The sequence below is a fragment of the Scyliorhinus canicula genome, chromosome 16 (genome assembly GCF_902713615.1).
Source record: "Scyliorhinus canicula chromosome 16, sScyCan1.1, whole genome shotgun sequence".
Taxonomy (NCBI): Eukaryota; Metazoa; Chordata; class Chondrichthyes; order Carcharhiniformes; family Scyliorhinidae; genus Scyliorhinus; species Scyliorhinus canicula.
This window is the reverse complement of record NC_052161.1, coordinates 126,290,519-126,312,162: the sequence shown is the minus strand read 5'-3', so window position 1 is coordinate 126,312,162 and position 21,644 is coordinate 126,290,519. Positions and strand designations below refer to the sequence as shown.

The 21,644-nt window shown below is 49.9% G+C and overlaps 1 protein-coding gene and 1 long non-coding RNA gene across 6 annotated transcripts in view; one reads left to right on the top strand and one right to left on the bottom strand.

Moving 5' to 3' along the window:
* Positions 1 to 21,644, bottom strand: part of camta1a (calmodulin binding transcription activator 1a) — a 1,261,560-nt gene that overhangs the window by 168,214 nt on the left and 1,071,702 nt on the right. For all 5 annotated transcript variants that reach the window (XM_038821445.1, XM_038821446.1, XM_038821448.1 and 2 more), the window contains exon 6: positions 19,755 to 19,908. In XM_038821445.1, coding sequence (XP_038677373.1) covers positions 19,755 to 19,908 — 154 coding nt within the window. The remainder of the gene's footprint in view (positions 1 to 19,754; positions 19,909 to 21,644) is intronic.
* LOC119979348 overlaps positions 1 to 21,644 on the top strand; it is a 162,324-nt gene that overhangs the window by 95,548 nt on the left and 45,132 nt on the right. The gene's annotated exons all lie outside the window — the stretch shown is intronic.

Here is a 21,644-nt window from a genome sequence, read left to right as displayed (position 1 = left end):
GAAGGTTATGCTGATACCGCTTGTGCAGACAAACTGATTGCAATACATTGGGAGCAAACTGTCTGGCTTTTGAGAACGTTATAGAATTAAACTCAGTGAAGGGTGACAGATTGCAGGCACAGGCCTCTGGCTGTTGCATGCAAATTTCTTTCAGTTCCTTGGCGTATACAATATGCAAATCATCTCATATTCCCAAAAAAAAAGATTCATATAAAAATTACCACCCTCCACGACCGATCTGTAAGCGGCTTTTGCATTGATGCGCAAGCACTGTGGAGACACAGTCTGGGTATCGATTGGTAATGGGGGTCCAACCACACGCACATACCCCTGGCATGCTTCAATGTGTGTGTTTGTGTGTGTGGGGGGGTGGGGGGGGGGGGGGGGGTGTATTTCAGGGAATCTTCCCGTGCTTCATTCCCATTTACCCTTCAACTACACACAACTCTCGCTAACAGCTCGCACTAAATTTAAACACGCAGGTCAAAGCAGGTGTATCGCCAAGGGACTCACATTTTGAAATTGCCCTGGTTTTCCTTGTGTACAGGTTGTGTTGCAGGACTATATTTATTAACACTCTCTCTTCCCCCGCTCCCCCCCCACATTCTCCTGAAGGTTATGCTGCACACTGTTTCCTTGGGAATGATGTGCCTGGCTCGGTCCCCAAAAGATTAAAAGAAGTCCCCTTCCCGGGACTTTTCCTCCTCCCCCTCATCACTTCTAATTTATTTATATATAATCATACAGCACAGAAGCCATTTCGTGCCTGTGTTACCTCTTTGAAAGAGCTATGCAATTAGTCCTATTTCCCCCAACACTTTCCCCACACCCTGCATTTCTTTTTTCCCCTTTCAGGTGTTATTCAATTCCCTTTTTATTTTTAATTTAAAGTACCCAATTCATTTTTTCCAATTAAGGGGCAATTTAGCATGGCCAATCCACCTAACCTGCACATCTTTTGGGTTGTGGGGGCGAAACCCACGGGGAGAATGTGCAAACTCCACACGGGACAGAGACCCAAAGCCGGGATCGAACCTGGGACCCTCGGTGCCGTGAGGCCACAGTGCTACCCACTGCGCCACCGTGCTGCCCCTCAATTCCCTTTTGAACTTTACAGGTGAGTTTTCTTCCACTACTCTTTCAGATAGTACGCTCATTAAAAAAAATAATTGTACAAAAAATTCTAACCTTTCTCTGGTACTTGCGTCCATCGGCCTAAGTTGACCACCCTTCCCAGTGGAAAAGGTTTCTCCTTATATATTTTATCAAACCCACCCATGACTTCCAACACCTCTATTTAATCTCCTTTGAATCTTCTCTCCTTTAAAGAGAACAAACCTAGCTTTTTGAGTCTCTCCACATTACTTTATTTCCTCATTCCTGACATCATTCTAGCCAGCCCCTTCTCTTTGGCGCGGCACAGTGGCACTGTGGTTAGCGCTGCTGCCTCACAACGCCAGGGACCCGAGTTCGATTTCGACTTCAGGTGGCTGTCTGTGTGGAGTTTGCACTTTCTCCCGTGCCTGCGTGGGTTTCCTCCGGGTGGTCCAGTTTCCTCCCACAGTCCAAAGATGTGTGTTGGAACCAACAATTCTATGGACACGTGCTCGTAGGATTAGAATAGCGCTTTTAATATACTTACAACAGAGCCAGCCTGTTAGCCGTTGAACTTTCGGTGAACTGGCCGGCTGACCCTGTGGCACTGATCTTTATACAGCAGTTCCCGGGGGAGGAGTCCTGGGCGGAGCCAAGGGAGAAGCCCAGTAAAACGCTCGAGCATTCCCAGAGCTACTCCCCCTGGTGGTCAGGTAGTGCAACTGCACTTACAATATAGACACATGTGTATACAGATTATAATCCCGTGTGAATCACATTCACCACAATGTGCAGGTTAGTTGGACTGGCCATGATGAATTGCCCCTTGGCGTCCAAAGGTTGAGTGGGGATACATGGCTAGAGCGGAGATTGGGCCTGGGTCGGATGCTCTTTCGAAGGGTCGGCGCAGACTCAATGGGCCATGGCTGCTCTCTGTCGCCTCACTCCAGTGCCTGTGCTTCACATGCGGGGTGAGATAGTCGAGGGCTGTGGGACTGTGTGGGGAGAAGCAAGTCACGGCCATGTACCAGTGGGCAAGGTAATGTCTGGTGTAGATCCCGGTCAGGAGGATCTGGGTTTAGTTACTGGGTTGTGCTGAGTGAGATGAACCCAGCTGGAATGTCCCAATGAGTCTGGGTGCCCTGAGGTCGAGGCCGAGGTTTTGCTCAAAGGTTTGTGTGTGTGTGTGGATATCACAGGAGGGCAGAAATGAGTTCAGCTGTGATTCCTCCCACAGTCAAACAACCTGGCCACCCTCACTTGACAACCGCTTGAGTGAAGCACTGAGGACTGAGCAGCCAACCAGGAGAGCTAAGGCTTTGGTGGTGGCGGCGGGGAGGGTTGGGGCGGGCACGGGGGGGGTGCGGTGCAGAAAAGAAGTACAAGAAACATTCAAAAAATCACAAGGAAGATTGATAAATAATAAATAGGGAGATATAATGACACATACAGAGAGATCAATGGAGCAAGAAAAATTCAAACACATTTTAGGTATTAATTTATGAATATAGAGACAGTCTGGGATTTTCTGCTCATTTTTCCTATCAAATAAAGGAGCAATGAACTATAAATACGAGTGTTCATGAATAATAGATTATCTGAGACTTACTCAGACCCTGCTGAGAATGCTGTGTTTAGTCATGTTTGGAGCCCTGGATTGGATTGTTGTACAGCACTCCTGTTGAGATTGATTAAATGCTGTTGGTACAACTCAGGGTTCCTCCAGGATGTCAGCTGTGGCCAAGTACAAACTCCTGATGCCCCCACCCCCACCCCCACTTCGCCAGGCAACCAACCGAGTTAGTTGATGGCAAGCTGCCTACAAGGCAGAGGAGAGACAGCGAGAGTTCAGGATGGCTCCTCAGACTGGTGGAAGACGGTATTGCACGCCAGTCGACACAGACACAATTTGAACTTTGAAACTGGAAATACAATTTTAAAATTTACAGATGCCGCTGAATTGGAGGGTGCAGTTAACATGGAGGAGGACTGTGATTAAAATATTAATACACTCGCTACTGAGGGAGGTAGTTCAAGTCGAGATATGTCCTGACTCAGCACACTTACTTCGGTTTGAAGGCTCCATTAGACCCGATTTTCTGAGGTGGGGCGATATTGAATTGGGCCAGCCAACTCTGGAAGCAATCTTAGGCAGACCATGAGGGTGGGCAAGTGCTGAGGCCGGCTGGTTAGAAAGCCTGCCTCGGGCTTCTGGGGACTTTGTCCCAGTTGACTTAGTTGCTGTTAGGCCCTCGAGCCCTCAACCCCACCCACCCACTGTGGCCCCTCATGCCCCATTCCACCTTCATATCAACATATGCTCCCGCCCTTCTCCCATGACACCTCATACCCCCATGACACCGCATACCCCCACGCCATCTCCATAGCCAATTAACCAGTATCCACCATGGGCAGACCTCAGGAGCCATGTTGGAAAAACAAGTAACATACAGCTCTCAATCATACACACTTGATAGTGGAAAAAACTCCCACTCAAGAAACCCATTCAAAGCTTTTCAGTCTCAAGTGGTTAACCTGTTATAAAAACAAAATAACTTATATTCAGACTCAACATCAAAGACAGCTAATCCTTCTAATAGCCTCTTTAAACTGTCAAAATGTGAACTCAGAATCCCCTGCTAAGATAATTGTAACATTTGAAACTCAGTCAAGAATTCATAATGACGTGGAGGGGTTCTGGTGTGAGGTGCTCCGGAGGGTGAACGTCTCCACCCCGTGTGCGAGGTTGGGGCTGATACAGCTGAAGGTGGTGTGTAGAGCGCACCTCACAAGGGCGAGGATGAGCCAGCTCTTTGAGGGGGTAGAAGATGTATGTGGACGTTGTGGTGTGGTGGGGTGGGGGGGAGGGGCGCAAACCACGTTCATATGTTTTGGTCCTGTCCAAAGGTGGAAGGACGGTTTTAGGGTAATCTCTAAAGTGGTGCACATGAAACTGGAGCCTGGCCCTCGGGAGGCCATATTCGGGGTGTCGGACCAGCCGGGGTTGGAAACGGCTGCAGAGGCAGATGTTGTAGCCTTCGCCTCGTTGATCGCCCAAAGGCGGGATCCTGTTGGGATGGAGAGCAGCCTCTCCACCCTGTGCCCTGGCGTGGCGGGGGGACCTGCCGGAATTCTTAACGCTTGAAAAGGTCAAATTTGAACTGAGGGTAAGGATGGAGGGGTTCTACAATTCACGGGCGTTATTCATTATGCGCTTTCGAGAATTGGATTCCATCGAACATTAGGGGGGGTTGGGGGCTGGGAGGGTGGGTTGTGTTAATGGTGACTATGGGTGATTCCTCTGTCATTTATGTTAACGTGCGGGCTAATGTCTGGGGTTTGGTGGGAGGATGGGGTTGTTGCTATTGATCTGTGGATTGCCATTGCGTTCGTTACTGATTATTGTTTATTGTTGGGTGTAAATTTGGGAGAAAATGTGAAAAAGGAGATTAAAAATATTTCAATAAAAGAATTCATAATCATGTGATGCTATCCCTTGGGGAAATGTCAACGGACAGCTTTATTGAAACTGCATGAATAGATGGTGGCCTGTCAATCAAAGCTGTCCAGCAGCATTTCTTTTAAATGACAGCTTATACCTATTTTTGAAAAATAAGGGAAATAAAGAACTTCAGATTGGGACACGTAAACAGATCTTATCACCTTTCAATAGAGTTTGCGTCTCCTCCATCAATTTGTGACCCTCACGCTGTAGATTAAAGGTGTTGCGGCAGCCAAAGTGGGGTATTTTTGAATTCAGCCCTAATTTTAATCAGCCCTGCTGAGCTCCAGTCTCCTTCCTGTGTGAATCACGCCCCACCACTTTCCCCCTGACAGCAAAAATGGGATCTATCGGAAAAGGGGGTATGACATCTGCATCTGGGTATCAGCCGCCATTGTTAAAGGGACGGCGGAATCTTCCTGACTGCGTGAAAATATGGCCGTGTGTGTTTAGATGGGGGAGGAGAAGAAAGCGATTTTGGCATTCCAATACACACATTTCTACAAGTAGCGACACGGGCTAAAAAGGTCGTAAAAAACAAAGAATTCAGGTTCTTTTATAGAAATTGAGAAATAGCCAAATTGCGTTAAACTTGTACAGATCCTTGATTAGACCACAACCAGAGAACTGAGAACAGCTCTGGCTGCCATATTATGAAAAGGGCATTTCAGACACTGGAGAAGGTGCAATAAAAATGACCAGAATGACACCAGAACTGAGTGACTATACCCTTCAGGAAAGGCTGAACAGGGCTGGGCTCTTTTCTGGAAAAAGAGAAGGTGATCTGATAGAGGTTATTAAAGGGGTTGACTGGGTCACTGTCCATGTGGAGTTTGCACATTCTCCCCGTTAAGGCGTGGGTTTCGCCCCCACAACCCAAAAATGTGCAGAGTAGGTGGATTGGACACGCTAAATTGCCCCTTAATTGGAAAAAATAATTGGGTAATCTAAATTTATAATAAAAAAAAAATAATAAAATAAAAATTAAAGGGTTTGACAAAGTAGACGTAGAGGAGCTGTTTCCGCAATGTGCAGGATCCAGAATCAGGGGTCGTAAATATAAGAGAGTCATGAATGAATCCACTCGGGAGTTCAGGAGAAGCTTCTTTACCGAGAGATTGGTTTTGAACAAGGGGAAGCTCAATAATCATATGGGAGAGAAAGAAGTAGAAGGATATGTTGAGATCAAGAAGGATGGGAGGAGGTACAGACCAGTTGGGCTGAATGGCCGCCTACTGTGTTACATATTCTCCATAATTCAATGTAGCCTCGTGGGGCTAAAGATGGGAAAGCCACAATGGTCTGGTGAGTCTTCACTGGGATTTGAACCCCATAGACTAAGAAAGGTTTCAGGTGTGATCTCCATAGTTATTCGATGGTCAGACTTCAATTAAGTGTGGCCACCCTTGTCTAGTGACAAGGGGCAATTTGGAATGGTCAATCCACCTGCCCTACATATCTTTGGACTGTGGGAGGAAAGCGGAGCACCCGGAGGAAACCCATGCAGATACGGGAGGATGTGCAAACGCCAGACGGACAGTCACCCAAGGCTGGAATCGAACCTGGGTCCCTGGCGCTGCGAGGCACCAGTGCTAACCATTGTGCCGCCGTGCCGCCCATTATTAATTCCCTGGTTTCGCCCTCTAAGGGACCAACAGTCACTTTAGCCTCTCTCGTCCTTTTTATACACTTGTAGCAGCGATAACTATCTATTTTAATATTTCTTGCAAGTTTTCTTTCATACTCTAATCCCACGAGGTTCCATTTTGTTTTCATTTCGGCAACAAATAGGTAAAAGATACAGCTAAATCCTCTCCAAACATGCTGTTGCTAAGCATCTCCAAAACGATCTAGCTAAATCTCTCTCCAATAAGCCTGTGGGTGTTGGATTCCTGAAAACAGGGCCCGAAGGCAGGCCACAAACTGAGAGCAAAGTCTGATGAAACAGGCAATCTCCAGGAAAACTGGGAGTACAGGCTGCAAAACGAGAAGCTTACCATGGAGCAAGCCTGCCAGGCACCATTATTTCAAGCACAGGCTCTTTTCTCTTTCATTTACATTTCTTCCCTTTTCCAGCCCTCTGAGTTTGTCTGTCGTGTGTAGGTGTGTTTGGAGTGGTGGGGGGGGTCAAGTTAAAGTAGGAGTTAGGTACTTATTAATATTGAACCAACTGTAAATGCTGCATATTTCACCATTATTCTTGGTACGAATCAACAGTAATTATGTTTCAACTTACAAACCTGCCGACTGTAATTATTGGGCAGCCAAGAGCCAAAGACTTGGGGAATGTTTATAAGAATTGTTGGTTAATTCACTTGTGTGGTGGTTCCGGGAGCTGCGGGGCTGGAATCGACCGTGCAATTGCCCAGGGTGTTGTAACAATTGTATATGATAGGGCAACAGGGCGAGGTAAGGATCTCCACAGTTTTGAGGTGCTGGAGAGGGGCGGGTTAGAATTGGAGGATGCACAATTATCGGAGATTTTCGTGCAAAATGCTAATATTTCTTTCCCTGCCCTTCCCTTAATATTCAACCGTGCTAAAACACAAACCTCTCGAGGTTGTACCTGATTGGAGAGCGAATTCACATCCAGGGTTCAGTTTGCTTGGATTAGCTTCGCCTGAGAATTCTGCCTGACCCAATTCATGAATCTGTTGATGTTGCAAAAATGCCTGATGCTGCTGGATTCCTACCAGTTCAGAGTTTGGTCAAATAATTGGCTCAAATTGCCTGGCATCTGAATGGCAGACGCCAGGTCCAGAATGTGCCCACTTGCCGACATTCACCCCAAATTGCCCCATTCATTTCCTGAAGATACTGACTCACCCTTGGGGATGATTCCATGGGCATCGACAGACCCCTGCATTGCTTTGCCCAGGCTGTAAATCTGTCAACTGCAAGGTCAGACAACAGTTGGCCATTCATTCCATCGAACCTGCTCCTATCCTTCAACTTGATCAGGACTGATCTGTGCCTTAATTTCATTTACCACCCCCCCCCCCCCCCCCCACAACGTTCCATAACCCGTAATACCCTTTGCATAATAAGAACAATCAATCTCAGTCATGGGCCTGACTATTACACTGTGGAAGGCATCGCTACCTGAGCTCAAGTTCTGTTTTTAAATTATATTGCCTGCTTGCACGTTCTGGCGGGACCCATTGGGAGAAGGGAGATCGAAAAGACTCGTTACTCAGTGAAAACAGGGCCCCTTTAAGAAGAGCTAGGTGAAGGAGCTGCCTGCTTGTTTCACAGTCCCTTGGCACCAAGGCCCCAATTGAAATCCCTCCCTTGCACTCCCTGTCCTTCCTCTCGCAAGGAACAAGCTGCTCTACCTGAACTCCAATAATTGTGAGAGAGAAATAGAAAACATTTATAGTCCAGGCAATGATGGATGTGCCAGCAAAACCTGTATCAGCTGAGGCTGAAATCCCTAGTTGGCTGATTTGTCAGTTATGAAATTAACCTAAAAAAAAAGCTCTCGTCAAATGGGTTTCATTGAATAATTTCTCTGCTGTCCCTTTCTGCGGACTGACCCTGGGCAGATAACAACTTTAAGTGAGGTATATCAGAGAGCAGAGAGAGCATATATCCCATTTGACATCAGTGAGGGAAGGCAATTATTGGGCTGACAGTGACCCTGGTTATTGTGTGTCTCAGTGTCTGTGACTCTGGTGCACTGTATAATAAAGCACTATTCTACTGACTTGCTTTGACCCCGCAGATTCAATAATGGGGCATGGGGTGATCGTACAGGAGTCATTAACAGAATCTGTTATCCACTCCGTGCTGGCTAGTCACTGTTTCAAGGGCAGTGAATAATTGGGCAGGCTGCAGACAGTCTGTTCCATGGAAACTAACTGGACTGGTCTGGAGTTTAAGCCTTCCTCTGTAGGCCCCATTTTTATGCAGTAAAATAAATCTCATTTCCTCCCCTCTTGCTTTAAAGGTGCTGACTATGGCTGACTCAAGTGGGCAATCTTCCTGAGGGAACCTGGTCCAACTCTGACCTCTTGCCCGCTTCCTTTGCTGCATCCTTGATGGCCGTGCCTTCAGCTGCCAAGGCCCGATGTTCTGGAATTCCTTCCGTAAACCTCTTTATCCCTCTCTCCTCCTTTTAAGATGCCCAAACGCCCGGTGTCTTTGACCCAGCCTTTGGCCCCCTACCCTGAAGTCTCCTTTTTTGGTCTGGTGTCAGTTCGCTGTGTAATTACGCTGCTGTTAAGTGCCTTGGGAGGCTTTACGATAAATTTAAGCTATTGTTGGTTAGCGAGCCTTGGCAGACTATTGCATTCTGGGGGAAGTCGTAGCTGAAATTGATCTCACCCACTTTTTAGTGGGGTTGTCTTAATAATAATAATGATCTTTATTGTCACAATTAGGCTTACATTAACACTGCAGTGAAATTACTGTGAAAATTTCTTGGATGAACAGGAAGCAGGATTTTCATGCAGCTACTGAACATCAGGCCTTTTTTGTCATCTGAATTGCTGAACGTTTGCCTCCACCCCCCCCAATAAGCAGGAACTATATGGTAGGCTAAAACTCATATAAGTGGCCAACCACTGAAGCCACAGTGTCTGGTTCAAGGCCATACCGTCGACTATCCTTGTGGGAGAATGCAGGAACGTCACCCATTAGCTCCCTTAGAAGGGGGCATGCCCAAGACTGGCAATGCAGCAAAGTGAGGGGGTTCAGACAATTGTATAACCACAGTAGGCTGGCACCCCCTGAACTGCAAGGCCTCATGCCAGAGTTAGACACCCTGAAGCTGTTCAACGATGCTCCACAAGCTCCTCAACCTCTGTGGTGAACATATTGTACTAACCATTCACCATGTATTACACTGTATCACGCTGTTGTCCATGTGGGCTCCACCTATGGACTATTGTACGATATTACATGAAATGTAATTCGGACCTTGTAGGCTCCGCCCCTTGAGGTGAGGTATAAAGAGCAGCAGCCCTGTAGGCGGCTCTCAGTAGCAGAGCAGTCGCAGGCAGGCACTGTTCTCGTCGATTAAAGCCACTGTTCACTTCAACTCTCTGTCTCGCGTGAATTGATGGTCGCATCAATTTAATCGACGACAACACCACAATGGAATCGGCCCTCAAACCTGACCGACTGGAACTCGACCCACAATCCATGGAGGCCAAAGGGATTTTTTCGCACTGGCTTCGCTGTTTCGAGGCCTACCTCGCCGCCTCCTCCTCGCCTTCCATTAACGACGATCAGAAGCTGAGCCTCCTCCAAGCCCCGGTGAGCCATCGAATGTCTGTACAACTCAAGGAAGCCTCCACATACGCGGACGCCCTTGCGATGCTGAAGCACCTATACATAAGGCCGGTGAACGAGGTGTACGTGGAATTGCTGGAGGAGTGCCTACGCGACCTCAAAGTCCTCGCGTGAAGTTGCGCCTCTCAACATATGAAACTCGCCGTCCGGTACGCCTACGTGGCTGGAGTCAGGTCCAACTACGTGAGACAGCGCCTGCTCGAGAAGAGATGGTAAAGCTAGCCTCCTCCCTAGAAGTAACGTTCCAAAGCCTCAACCCGTTCCCGTTTGATCACGCGACCCCCTCGTGGACCCCCGACCAGAGAGTACCCCAGGCCTGTACCGCGCGGCTGCCCGCCCAACCTAGGGGGCTATCCTGCTATTTCTGCGGCCAGCACCAGCCCACCCAAGGCAGCGCTGCCTGGCTCGAAACGCGAACTGCAGCGACTGCGGCAAAAAGGGACACTTCGCCAAAGTTTACCTGGCCAGATCCAAATCCTCCAAGTCGCAGGCCCGACTCTCTGACTTACAGGCTTGCAGACCCCGCAGTGTGCCTGCCGGCTCTGCCCCCTCCGGACGCGTCATCCGCCTTGTGTTGTCCGTGGGGGTAGCCATCTTCAAACCCGCACAACATGTGCGACTCACGGGGGCCACCATCTTGGCCAATGTCTCCCACTCGGCCCGCCATGTATGACTCATGGGGGCCGCCATCTTGGATGCCATCTTCCTCGCCGCCCGACACGTGCGTCCGACTGGGGCCGCTCACTTGGCCGCCATCTGCAACGCCGCCCGACACGTACGACCGACGGCGGCAGCCATCTTGGGACCACCCCATCACCTCCGACCACGCCGGCTACCCGCAACCCAGCGCGGTCACCCTCGACCAGTCACAACCAAAACACCTCCGGAGCTCCATGATGACTGTCCAGGTCAATGGACACAAAACGCCTTGCCTGTTCGACTCCGGGAGTACGGAGAGCTTCATTCACCCAGACACGGTAAGGCGCTGCTCGCTCCAAATCTTCCCTGCACTTCAAACAATCTCCCTAGCTTCTGGATCGCACTCAGTGCAGATCTGGGGGTGCACTGTCACAAACCTCGTGATACAGGGTGCTGAGTATGCCAATTTTAAACTATATGTGCTCCCCGACCTCTGTGCTCCTCTCCTGTTGGGACTGGACGTCCAGTGCAATCTCAGGAGCCTAACCCTGAAGTTCGGCAGGCCCCTACCCCCACTCACCGTATGTAGCCTCGTGACCCTGAAGGTCGACCCTCCTCCGCTCTTCGCAAATCTCACCGCCAACTGTAAGCCAGTCGCCACCAGAAGCAGGCGGTACAGTATCCAGGACAGGACTTTTATCAGGTCCAAGGTCCAGCGACTCTTACGGGAAGGGATCACCAAGGCCAGTAATAGCCCCTGGAGAGCTCAGGTGGTGGTTGTCAGGACCGGGGAAAAGAACCAGATGGTTGTAGATTATAGCCAAACCATAAACCGGTACACGCACCTTGATGCATACCCCCGTCCCCGTATAGCAGACATGGTTAACCAGATCGCGCACTACCGGGTGTTCTCCACGGTGGATCTGAAGTCTGCATACCACCAGCTCCTAATCCGCCCGGAGGACCGCCACTACACGGCCTTTGAGGCAGACGGCCGCCTCTTCCACTTCCTCCGGGTTCCCTTCGGTGTCACAAATGGGGTCTCGGTCTTCCAAAGAATGATGGCCCGAATGGTGGACCAGTACGGGCTGCGGGCCACATTCCCGTACTTGAACAACGTCACCATCTGCGGCCACGACCAGCAGGACCACGATGCCAACCTCCAGAAATGTCTCCAAACCGCCCAAGCCCTCAACCTCACTTATAACAAGGAGAAATGCGTTTTCCGCACAACCAGACTAGCCATCCTCAGCTATGTCATGGAAAACGGAGTTCTAAGACCCGACCCCAACCGTATGCGCCCCATCCTGCAACCCCCCCTCCCCCACTGCCCCACGGCCCTGAAAAGGTGCCTCGGGTTCTTTTCCTATTACGCCCAGTGGGTCTCCAACTATGCGGACAAAGCCCGTCCACTGATCAAAGCCACCATGTTCCCACTGGCGGTTGAGGCCAGCCAGGCCTTCAGCCGCATCAAGGCAGATATTGCCAAAGCTGCGATGCACGTGGTGGATGAGTCCGTCCCATTCCAGGTGGAGAGCGACGTGTCAGAGGTTGCCCTCGCCGCCACCCTTAACCAGGCGGGCAGGCCAGTAGCATTTTTGTCCCGTACCCTCAACGCCTCCAAAATTCGACACTCCTCAGTCGAAAAAGAAGCCCAAGCCATTGTGGAAGCTGTGCGGCACTGGAGGTACTACCTCACTGGTAGGAGGTTTACCCTCGTCCCCGACCAACGGTCGGTAGCCTTCATGTTTGATAATACACAGCGGGGCAAGATCAAGAACAATAAGATCTCTCCACCTATAATTACGATATAGTGTATCGTCCTGGGAAGCTCAACGAGCCCCCAGATGCCCTGTCCCGCGGCACATGCGCCAGCACGCAAGATGACCAACTCCGGGCTATCCACGATGACCTCTGCCACCCGGGGTGACCCGGCTTCTCCACTACATCAAGGCCCGCAACCTGCCCTACTCCACTGAGGAGGTCAGAGCCATGACCAGGGGCTGCCAAATCTGCGCGGAGTGCAAGCCGCACTTCTATTGACCGGATAAAGCCCACCTGGCCTTTTGAGCGCCTCAGTATCGACTTCAAAGGGCCCCTTCCCTCTACCAACCGCAACACGTATTTCCTAAACATCGTTGACGAGTTCTCCACTTCCCCTTTGCAATCCCCTGCCCCAACATGACCGCGGCCACCGTCATTAAGGCCCTGCAGAGTGTCTTCACCTTGTTCGGTTTCCCCACTTACGTCCACAGTGACCGGGGCTCCTCGTTTATGAGCGACGAACTGCGTCAGTACCTGCTCGGTCAGGACATCGCCACGAGCAGGACTACCAGTTATAACCCCTGAGGAAACGGGCAAGTGGAGAGGGAGAACGCGACGGTCTGGAAGGCCGTCCTCCTGGCCCTACGGTCTAGGAATCTCCCCGCTTCCCACTGGCAAGAGGTCCTCCCCGACGCGCTCCACTCCATTAGGTCCCTCCTTTGCACGGCCACGAACGAGACCCGTCATGACCGCCTGTTTGTTTTCCCCAGGAAATCCACCTCCGGGGTCTCACTTCAGTCCTGGCTTCCCCCTTCACCGACCCAAAGGAACGAAGCTCCAGAAGACACGCTCCCGGAGTCCACGTCTGTGCCAGCACCGACGAGTTCACCACCCACGCCCGCACGGATCAGTTCCACATCCGGGGCAGGTGCGATACCAGAGCTCCGGCGATCACAGCGCACGATCAGAGCGCCGGACAGACTGAAGCTGTGAACCCTTCACCCCTGCCGGACTTCAATTTTTTTTAACAGGGAGTGAATGTGGTGAATATATTGTACTAACCATTCACCATGAATTACACTGTATCATGCTGTTGCCCATGTGGGCTCCACCTATGGACCATTGTACGATATTACATAGAATGTATCATGTTGGTGCCCTTGTAGGCTCCGCCCCTGGATCCGCCCCTTGAGGGGAGGTATAAAGAGCAGTAGCCCTGTAGGCAGCTCTCACTGGCAGAGCAGTCGCAGGCAGGCACTGTTCTAGTCGATTAAAGCCACTGTTCACTTCAACTCTCTGTCTCGCGTGAATTGATGGTCACATCGACCTCCATCACCTAACAGGACAAGGGTAGCAGGTGCATGGGAACACCATCACCTACAAATCCCCCTCCAAGTCACACACCATCCTGACTTGCAAATATACCACCATTCCTTTATCGATGCTGGGCCCAAATCCTGGAGTTCTCATCTCAACAGCACTGTGGGAGCACGTACACCCCAAACAGACCACCTATAGCACCAGGCAACAGCTGTTCCAGAAGATGGTCCACTATCCCCTTCTCAGGCAACAAAGGATGAGCATTGAGTGCCAACTTCATCAGCAATGCTTCTCTTCCAAGAATGAAAATATAGGGGGCAGGATTCTCCGCCTGCCACACCAGAGGACGGAGAATCCCAATGGCGGAGAATCCACCCCATAATTTCAGTCTGCTGACACATGGTCCTAAACTACATTTACTCACATACTTTAAAAAAAATTAATTTAGAGTACCCAATTCATTTTTTTCCAATTAAGGGGCAATTTAGCATGGCCAATCCACCTACCCTGCACATCTTTGGGTTGTGGGGGCGAAACCCACGCAAACACGGGAAGAATGTGCAAACTCCACACGGACAGTGACCCAGAGCCAGGATCGAACCTGGGACCTCGGCGCCGTCATACAGCAGTGCTAACCACTGCGCCATTTACTCACATACTTTGAAGAAAAGTCCTCAATTCCCATAAAAATAAACCAACTCGTTCTGCTCTGATCCTGTTTGAAAATTCTATGATTTACTACATTTATGATTGGTATTTTGTTTAAATCTGAAGGAATCGGGGGGGGGGGGGGGGGGGGGGGGGGGGGGGGGGGGGGGGGGGGATGCGGTGGTTTGGTGGTGTTGGGGTAACAAAATCTCATCAGGCTGTTCGACGTTTCCCACCCTCACAAGGTCCTGTCACGCTCACTGGCCTCACACTCAGTAGTGACATTACACAGACAGTACACATTCTCACCACTCTGGTAAAATCCGAGACCCCGTGTAATGAAATCGGTCATGGGGCGGCTGAGTTGAACTACACAGTGAGTGCGAGAAATAGCAATATTACCCGGAGAGCCACGTCCAGCCAGTATTAGAGCATTCATATATTTTTTCCTTTTCTTTTCGTTCTATTACATTTCTGACAAGTTGTTGACATTCTCTGCTCATCTCCATGGAGACAAGGTCGATCGTAAATGTCAGGTTCATTTCTTTTTTGCTGCTGCTCCTGTTTAAAGGGGCGGTGTTGCCAGCAGGAAATTGCTTGACAAACTACTTGGCATTTTGCTGATAGCGTGAGTCCGCCAACATCCATTTTCTGGGCCCTTGAGGCTCCCCGCTACACAATGCCCCTTGACCACACTGCCTGCAAGCTTGAGCTCTCTGCCACTGGCCTCACCTCCATGTGCCGCCTGGCTGCCAGTCGCACACCAGGCCACGAGTCAGCCTCGGGACTCCCATTCTCTTGCTGACTTTCAGATGTGATGGTAAACCGAGGCCCTATCCTCCCTCTCAGGTTTATGTGAGAGATCCCCCAGCACCCTTTCAGGGGGGATTGTCCCCTGTGTCCAGAGGGCTACACAATCTGTTTTAATGATGTTTGCTGAAAAATCTTTCATTGGGTGTGGTCAGGCCGCCATTTATTGCCCATCCCTAATTGCCCGCGAGAAGGTGGCGGCGAGCATCCTTCCCAAACCGCTGCAGTTCGTGTGGCGTGGGTACGCCCACAGTGTCGTAAGGGAGGGAAGAAGATTGAGGAATAAAAATTGGCCAGCACATTGGGAGATTTCCTTGCTCATCTTTGAATGGGTTCCACAGGGTCCTTTACATCGGCCTGAGAGGGGAAAACATTTATCCCTCAATCAACATCATCAAAACAGGCTATCCGGTCATTAGTTCATTGTTGTTTCTGGGAGTTTGAGGGGTGTGAATTGGCGGCCGAATTTCCTGCAATATGGAGGTAGTTAGATGTCCGTCTGTCTCAGGAGATGATGTACTCGACCCAGAGTGTTTGTCACTTGTGTACAGAACATCGTCTGCTGTGGCTGTATAGACCAATTTGTGATGGCATTCCCTTCCGCAGCTGTACAGGAGAATACTGTGAGAGGGCCATCCAATAGGCGCTTCTATAAAATAGATACGTATACATATCCACATGGCTCTTTCTAAAATTTTAAACAAACTGGACAAAGACCTTTTAAAATGGATAAAGTCTGTGACCCTCAAACAAAAGGAGCTATGGCAGTATCGCAGAAATCCACACCTCATTATCTCTGAAGAGACACTAATGACCCCTTGTGGGCTGTAGGGATCAAATTTAAAGAGAAATATACAAAGGTCATCTGCATTTCATAACCCAGGTTGGCCAACTGGAGTCTAATCACCTGCTTGGACAAAGAACCCTGCCACCTTCCTTTTAATTCACACTGGTTGAGGCATTTAACCACCTCGGGGAGGGGGAGGGGGGCAGACAAGGGATACACACCCTTTGTTGAAGACACTTTGAAGAGGTGGGAGTCATGTGACATGAACCCCAGCTTGTGGAACCAGTTATGTTGCCTTGCTGCAGTGCAAACTCAGTCTGCCATTTTACTATCTACAGGCAACCTTCCAGAAAAGGACTCTGAATACCTGGCCACATTTACACTGTCTCTGCTCGAACTACTGAACCAGTACATAGAGGACTGACTGATTCATCTCTCCATGTCTATCTCATCATCTGATGTCAACTCCACCTGTTGACCTCCATGAAGGAATATCTGATTGGAATTTGATTCTGGGCTTTGGACCCACATGAAACGATCATTATTTTCTTTGTGGTCTTCGCCCAGTAAATCTTTCTTTTCTTCACCCCTCTTTTAATGTATGAGTGCGCAGGGAGTTATGTTGTGACCCTCCTCCCCGCTTTGAGTGTGTGCAAATAAACTAACCCTCTGAGTTCATCATATCTCGACTTTGCTGTGGGGTTAGTAATAGGAATTGGACCGCACCAAAATCGAGGAGTTGGGATGTAGATCACCACTTATAAAGGGCTACGAAAATCAAAGCACATTTCTGTTTATGGATGGGTGGAGCAAGGAGAAATCAGAGCTGCTTAAATTAACCCCCCCCCCCCCCCCCCCCCCCCTCAGTCTGTAACAATAGCCTGGTCAATAGCTCTGATCCCGCTCAACCTGAAGCCTCACTTGCAGATATCCTTATATTGCAAACAAAGATAATCGATTGATCTTGTCCCAATAGCCAGCTCGTCATAGAGAACGTCATTGGGGATGCAATCTTCATCCATTTGGCTCATATTGCTTTGCCGCTCACTCAAGAGGGCAAACATGCTGGGAGCCCCTGCACTCTATCTTGCTCGGAGATGTCCGACATTCATCTGAGGAAGGGCAGGTAGAAGCTTTCTGGACCCTTTTCTTGGCTTACATACATTGTCCATTCATTGCTACTGTAAAGTAGGAGGCTGAGAAGGCAAGCCTGGTACACGCGGGGCTTTGTATTTTTTGGTTACTTTGCTGTTGGCCTGCACTGGACTTCTTCTCAACTTTGACGTGCCAGCTTGCAGCCTCGGCAATCGCGGTGCTGATTTCAGCACCATGGGACAGATTGCTGGCAGCTGTTGATCCAAGGTGTGTGTCGACGACCTCCAAAGTCAGCTTGTCAGTGCCGATGGAAGGGGGCGTCTCCGTTTGGTCTTCCTGTTGCTGATTGTCAGTCCTAACTCCTGGCAGATCTGGGAGATTCGACCTACAGGCTGTTGCAAGCGAACTTCCGTATGCAATGCCAACAGTGTCTACACTGGCTGTGAAGCATGCTGAAAAGATGTGCAGTCGTGAATGGTGATATATAAATGCAAATCTTTCTTCTTTCTCAATACTCTTATAGATAATGAGCCTCTGAATCTTCGTTCTTACTCCTAACAAGTGCTAAACAAACGACACACCCTTTTTGCATTGAAATAATTTGTCTCCACCTCGATCCTATTCTTTCCCAAAAACTCTGAGCCCTGCAACTCTTCAGCTCCCTCTGTCTGTCGCTGCCCTCTTGTTTAGCCTCGCATTGTCTTCACCTTTGGTGGGCTCAGTGCATTATGGGAATCGGCCCTTCACTCAGCTTTGCCAATTGCTTGTTCGTTTGAGTGTCGCTGTGTTTGCCAGCTCACCCAGCTTGGCAGGGCTCTCACGCGGCGACCTGCTGGACTGAGGGCCCGGTGAATTGTACAGACGGGGAAGTGACAGAGGGTTCCAATAACAAAGTTCCTTAAATGATCTTTATGTCACAAGTAGGCTTACATTAACACTGCAGTGAAGTTACTGTGAAAATCCCTAATCGCCACATTCCGGCGCCTGTTCGGGTACACTGAGGGAGAATTCAGAAAGTCCAAATTACCTAACAGCATGTCTTTGGACTGTGGGAGGAAACCGGAGCACCCGGAGGAAACCCACGCAGACACGGGGAGAACGTGCAGACTCCGCACAAACAGTGACCCAAGCCGGGAATCGAACCTGGGACCCCGGCGCTTTGAAGCAACAGTGCTAATCACTATACTACCAAGCTTAAAACTGTGCGGCCACCAAAATACAACGTAAGAACATTCACTTGTACAACTTTCTCAACCTCAGGCCTTCCCAAATCGCTTTGCAGCCAATGCAGTGCTTTGGAAGTGTAGATGCTGCGGTAATGCAGAAAATGTGGCAGCCAATTTGCAAACAGTAAGCTCCCACAATCACAAACAGCAACAAGATGTGGCAGTGACCAGGTGAAGTTGTAATGAAGTGGCTGAGGGTTGAATATTAGCCAGGATATTGGGAGGTCCCTTTTGCTCTTCTTTGAATAGTGTCACAGGATCCTTTATATCCACCTGGGAGGGCAGATCGGACCCTAGTTCACTGTCTCATCGGAGAGATATGAAGAAAATTAGAAAAATAGGAGGGGGAAATACAAAATCAGAGAAAAGTGTATACTAATGTGTCAGGTAAATGACTTGTGACCAAGAATCTCAGCCCATGGGTCTTGCAGTTCTGTGTATGTAGTATTGTACGGGATGCTGTCCTTGTCTTTCTCTTGCCCTGTAATAATACTGAAAGTCCAGCAGATGGCAGACGTGCAGCACAGTTTGCTCCAAGCAAAGGGGCCAGATGGAAAAAGGATGCACAATGCACTGGTGAGTAAGCCCAGACCCATTTCGAATTACATTTTCTGTCACCTCCCTCGTTGCTTTTACAAATCGCCTGTGTTAAAAGCAGCGAGTGGCTGTCTCGGGTCCCATGCCCCTGGTGCCCCCTTTCCAATCTCCTCCAGAATCCGTGTATTTATTTCCCCCCCCCCCCCCCCCCCCCCCCCGCACCCACCCCATCCTCGGAATTTTCATCCAGCCTGTTTCACAAAGGAACACTTGCCATCGCAGTTCAGGGCAGTTGTGCGTTATTACAGGGCTGCAAATGGTGCGTGGCATCACAGAACATTAAGCTACTTGCTGTTTAGCTGCATTTTCTGTTCTGTGCCTGTTCCTTCCCTCACGACATTTTCTCAAAGGCTCCCGCTAGGCAACTAAAGCACTCATTCGGTGCGGCCGAATGTTATTTTTTTAATTCAATTTTTCCTTCCTCCTTTTTCCAGTGGCTGTTTTCTTTCCTGTGGCGATTCTTGCTGGAGTTCGATTCCGCGAGTGCCAATTACTCTCTCGGTACATTGCCCATTACTTAAAAAAAAAAATTCATTCTTCCAATGTGGACCCCATTGGCAACAGCAGCCCAGCAAGGACCCCCAAAACAGCAAGCGACCAGATAGCCTGTCGGCCTTCTTAAAAGCGGCGTTTGCGAAGGGAGCAATTTGGGCCAGGAGGCCAAGGCATTCCTCCGCTCTCCAAAACAATGCCACCCGTTTTCCCACCTGCTTCCCAACCAGCAAGTAGGCAGACAAGCCTTCAGCTCCGTGCCCCATCTGAAAGACAGTACCTCTGACAATGCAGCACACCCCGCAGCACTGCATTGTGCCAACCCCCCCGTCTCTGCCGTGGGGGACCTGAACTCACAACCTCTGACTCAGAGGACAGAATGCTTCCAAGTGCTACCCCTATCCCCCCCCCCCCCCCCCCCCCCCCCCCCCAACAATGTACAACATCGCACAAAGGATTTGTTGGTGCTGAAGTTGACACTCACACATGGGTTTAAGCTGGCTGATCAGTTCCTCTTTCGACCATTTGGCCCACTCCTTCTTGTCGGTGTTGATGGAGCACAGTATCGGGCCACATGGCTTCCCACAGTCTTCTATGGCTGGCACGTTCAGGTAATGGACCAATACGATGTCAGGGTTCTGTGGGAGACAAGGAAAATCAGAAATTTAGGCTTTGTGGCCTAGTCAAGCAGGCAGGAGTTTGACACACACGCACAGTGACCCGAATTGCGAAAAATAAAGCGAAAGAGGGAACGCTGGAAATACTCAGCAGGTCTGGCAGCATCTGTAGAGAGAGAAACAGAGTGAACGTCATCAGAGCTAAAAAATAACTTCCTTCACCCACAACCCCCGCGACAGTTCCTGGGAGATCACGTCGGGGTGCAGCACTAGCCTCATCATTAATGGATTTGATCCAAAGAACCAGAGGGAAGATGAGGTGATGTTAGTGAACTGTTGCGATCTGGAGCCGCTGCCTCAGAGGGTGGCGGAAACAGATTTGACGGTAAAATTCAAAAGGGGCAGATAGCTCTTTCCAAGAGCCAGGAAAGGCACACTGGGTCCAATGGTCTCCTTCTGTGAGGCAAGATCCAATCCACCAAACAACCCTTAAAGAACGGCGGCTGCGACTGGTGACCCTGATTCCCCCATTGCACCAATTTGCCTCCACTTGAAGCAGCCTTCGCTGCCTCACGTAGTTTTGATAAGAGTTGCCTTTTTGGTGTTCGTTTATCGAGGTGTCGCTGCCAAGGCCGGCAATGGTTTCCCATCCCAGGTGCCACTTCAGAGGGTGGAGTTGAGCCTTCTCCATGAGGTGATGCACTTGGGCAGGACAAATAAGGCAAGGGAATACATGACGGGCGGCAGAACCCTGAGAATCACCGAGGATCAGAGGTGCGCATGTACACCGGCCCCTGAAGGTGGACACAGTGGTTACGAAGGCATATGGTACACTTGCCTTTATTAGCTGAGGCATAGAGTTCAAGAGCTGGGAGGTCATGTTGGAACTATTCAAAACATTGGTTAGGCCACAGCTCGAGTATTGTGTGCAGTTCTGGAATCCATGTTATGGGAGGGATGTGATAGCAGTGGAAAGGGTGATTGCCTGGGCTGGAGAGTTTCCTTTATGAAGAGGGATTGGATAGATTTGGGGAGTCTGGGTAGGGGGGGGGGGGGGGCATGATTGTGATGTATAAAATCCTGAGGGGCATAGATAGACAGGAAGGAGCGTTTCCCCTTGGTGGAGGGATCAATGACCAGCGGGCATAGATTTACGGTCAGGGGCAGGAGGTTTAGAGGAGATGTGAGGAAAAACCTTTTCTCCCGGGGGTGGTGGGGGTCTGGAACTCGCTGCCTGAAAGGGTGGTGGAGGCAGAGACCCTCACAACATTGAAGAAATAGTTAGATGTGCAGTTATGGTGCCAAGGCATAAAAGGCTATGGGCCACGTGCTGGAAAATGGGATTGGAATAGTTAGGCGGTTGTGTTTGACTGGCGCAGACTGGATGGGCCAAAGGGCCTTTTCTGTGCTGGAGACCTCTCCTACTCTAACTTTGACAGTCCGTCTGGTGAAGATTCTCCCACACTGCTATTACGGAGGGTTTCCATCATTTTGACCCATCGATGGTAATGGGACAGTGCTACAGGTCTAAGCCAGGGTGAGGTGTGATTTGGGAGAGGAACCCGGAGCTGGCGGCGTTCCCAAGGCTCTTGCTGCCTGCAAGGGGTTTGGGGAACGTTGCTCAGGTGCTGATTCCATTTGCATCCGTGATTTCAGTGCGAAAGCTGGGTGAGTGGAGGTTTTTCCTTCCATGAAGGACACGGTGCTGCGTGCTCGGCTAACAGGAGAGTGCAGCTGATTCACAGTTAGATCCCCGC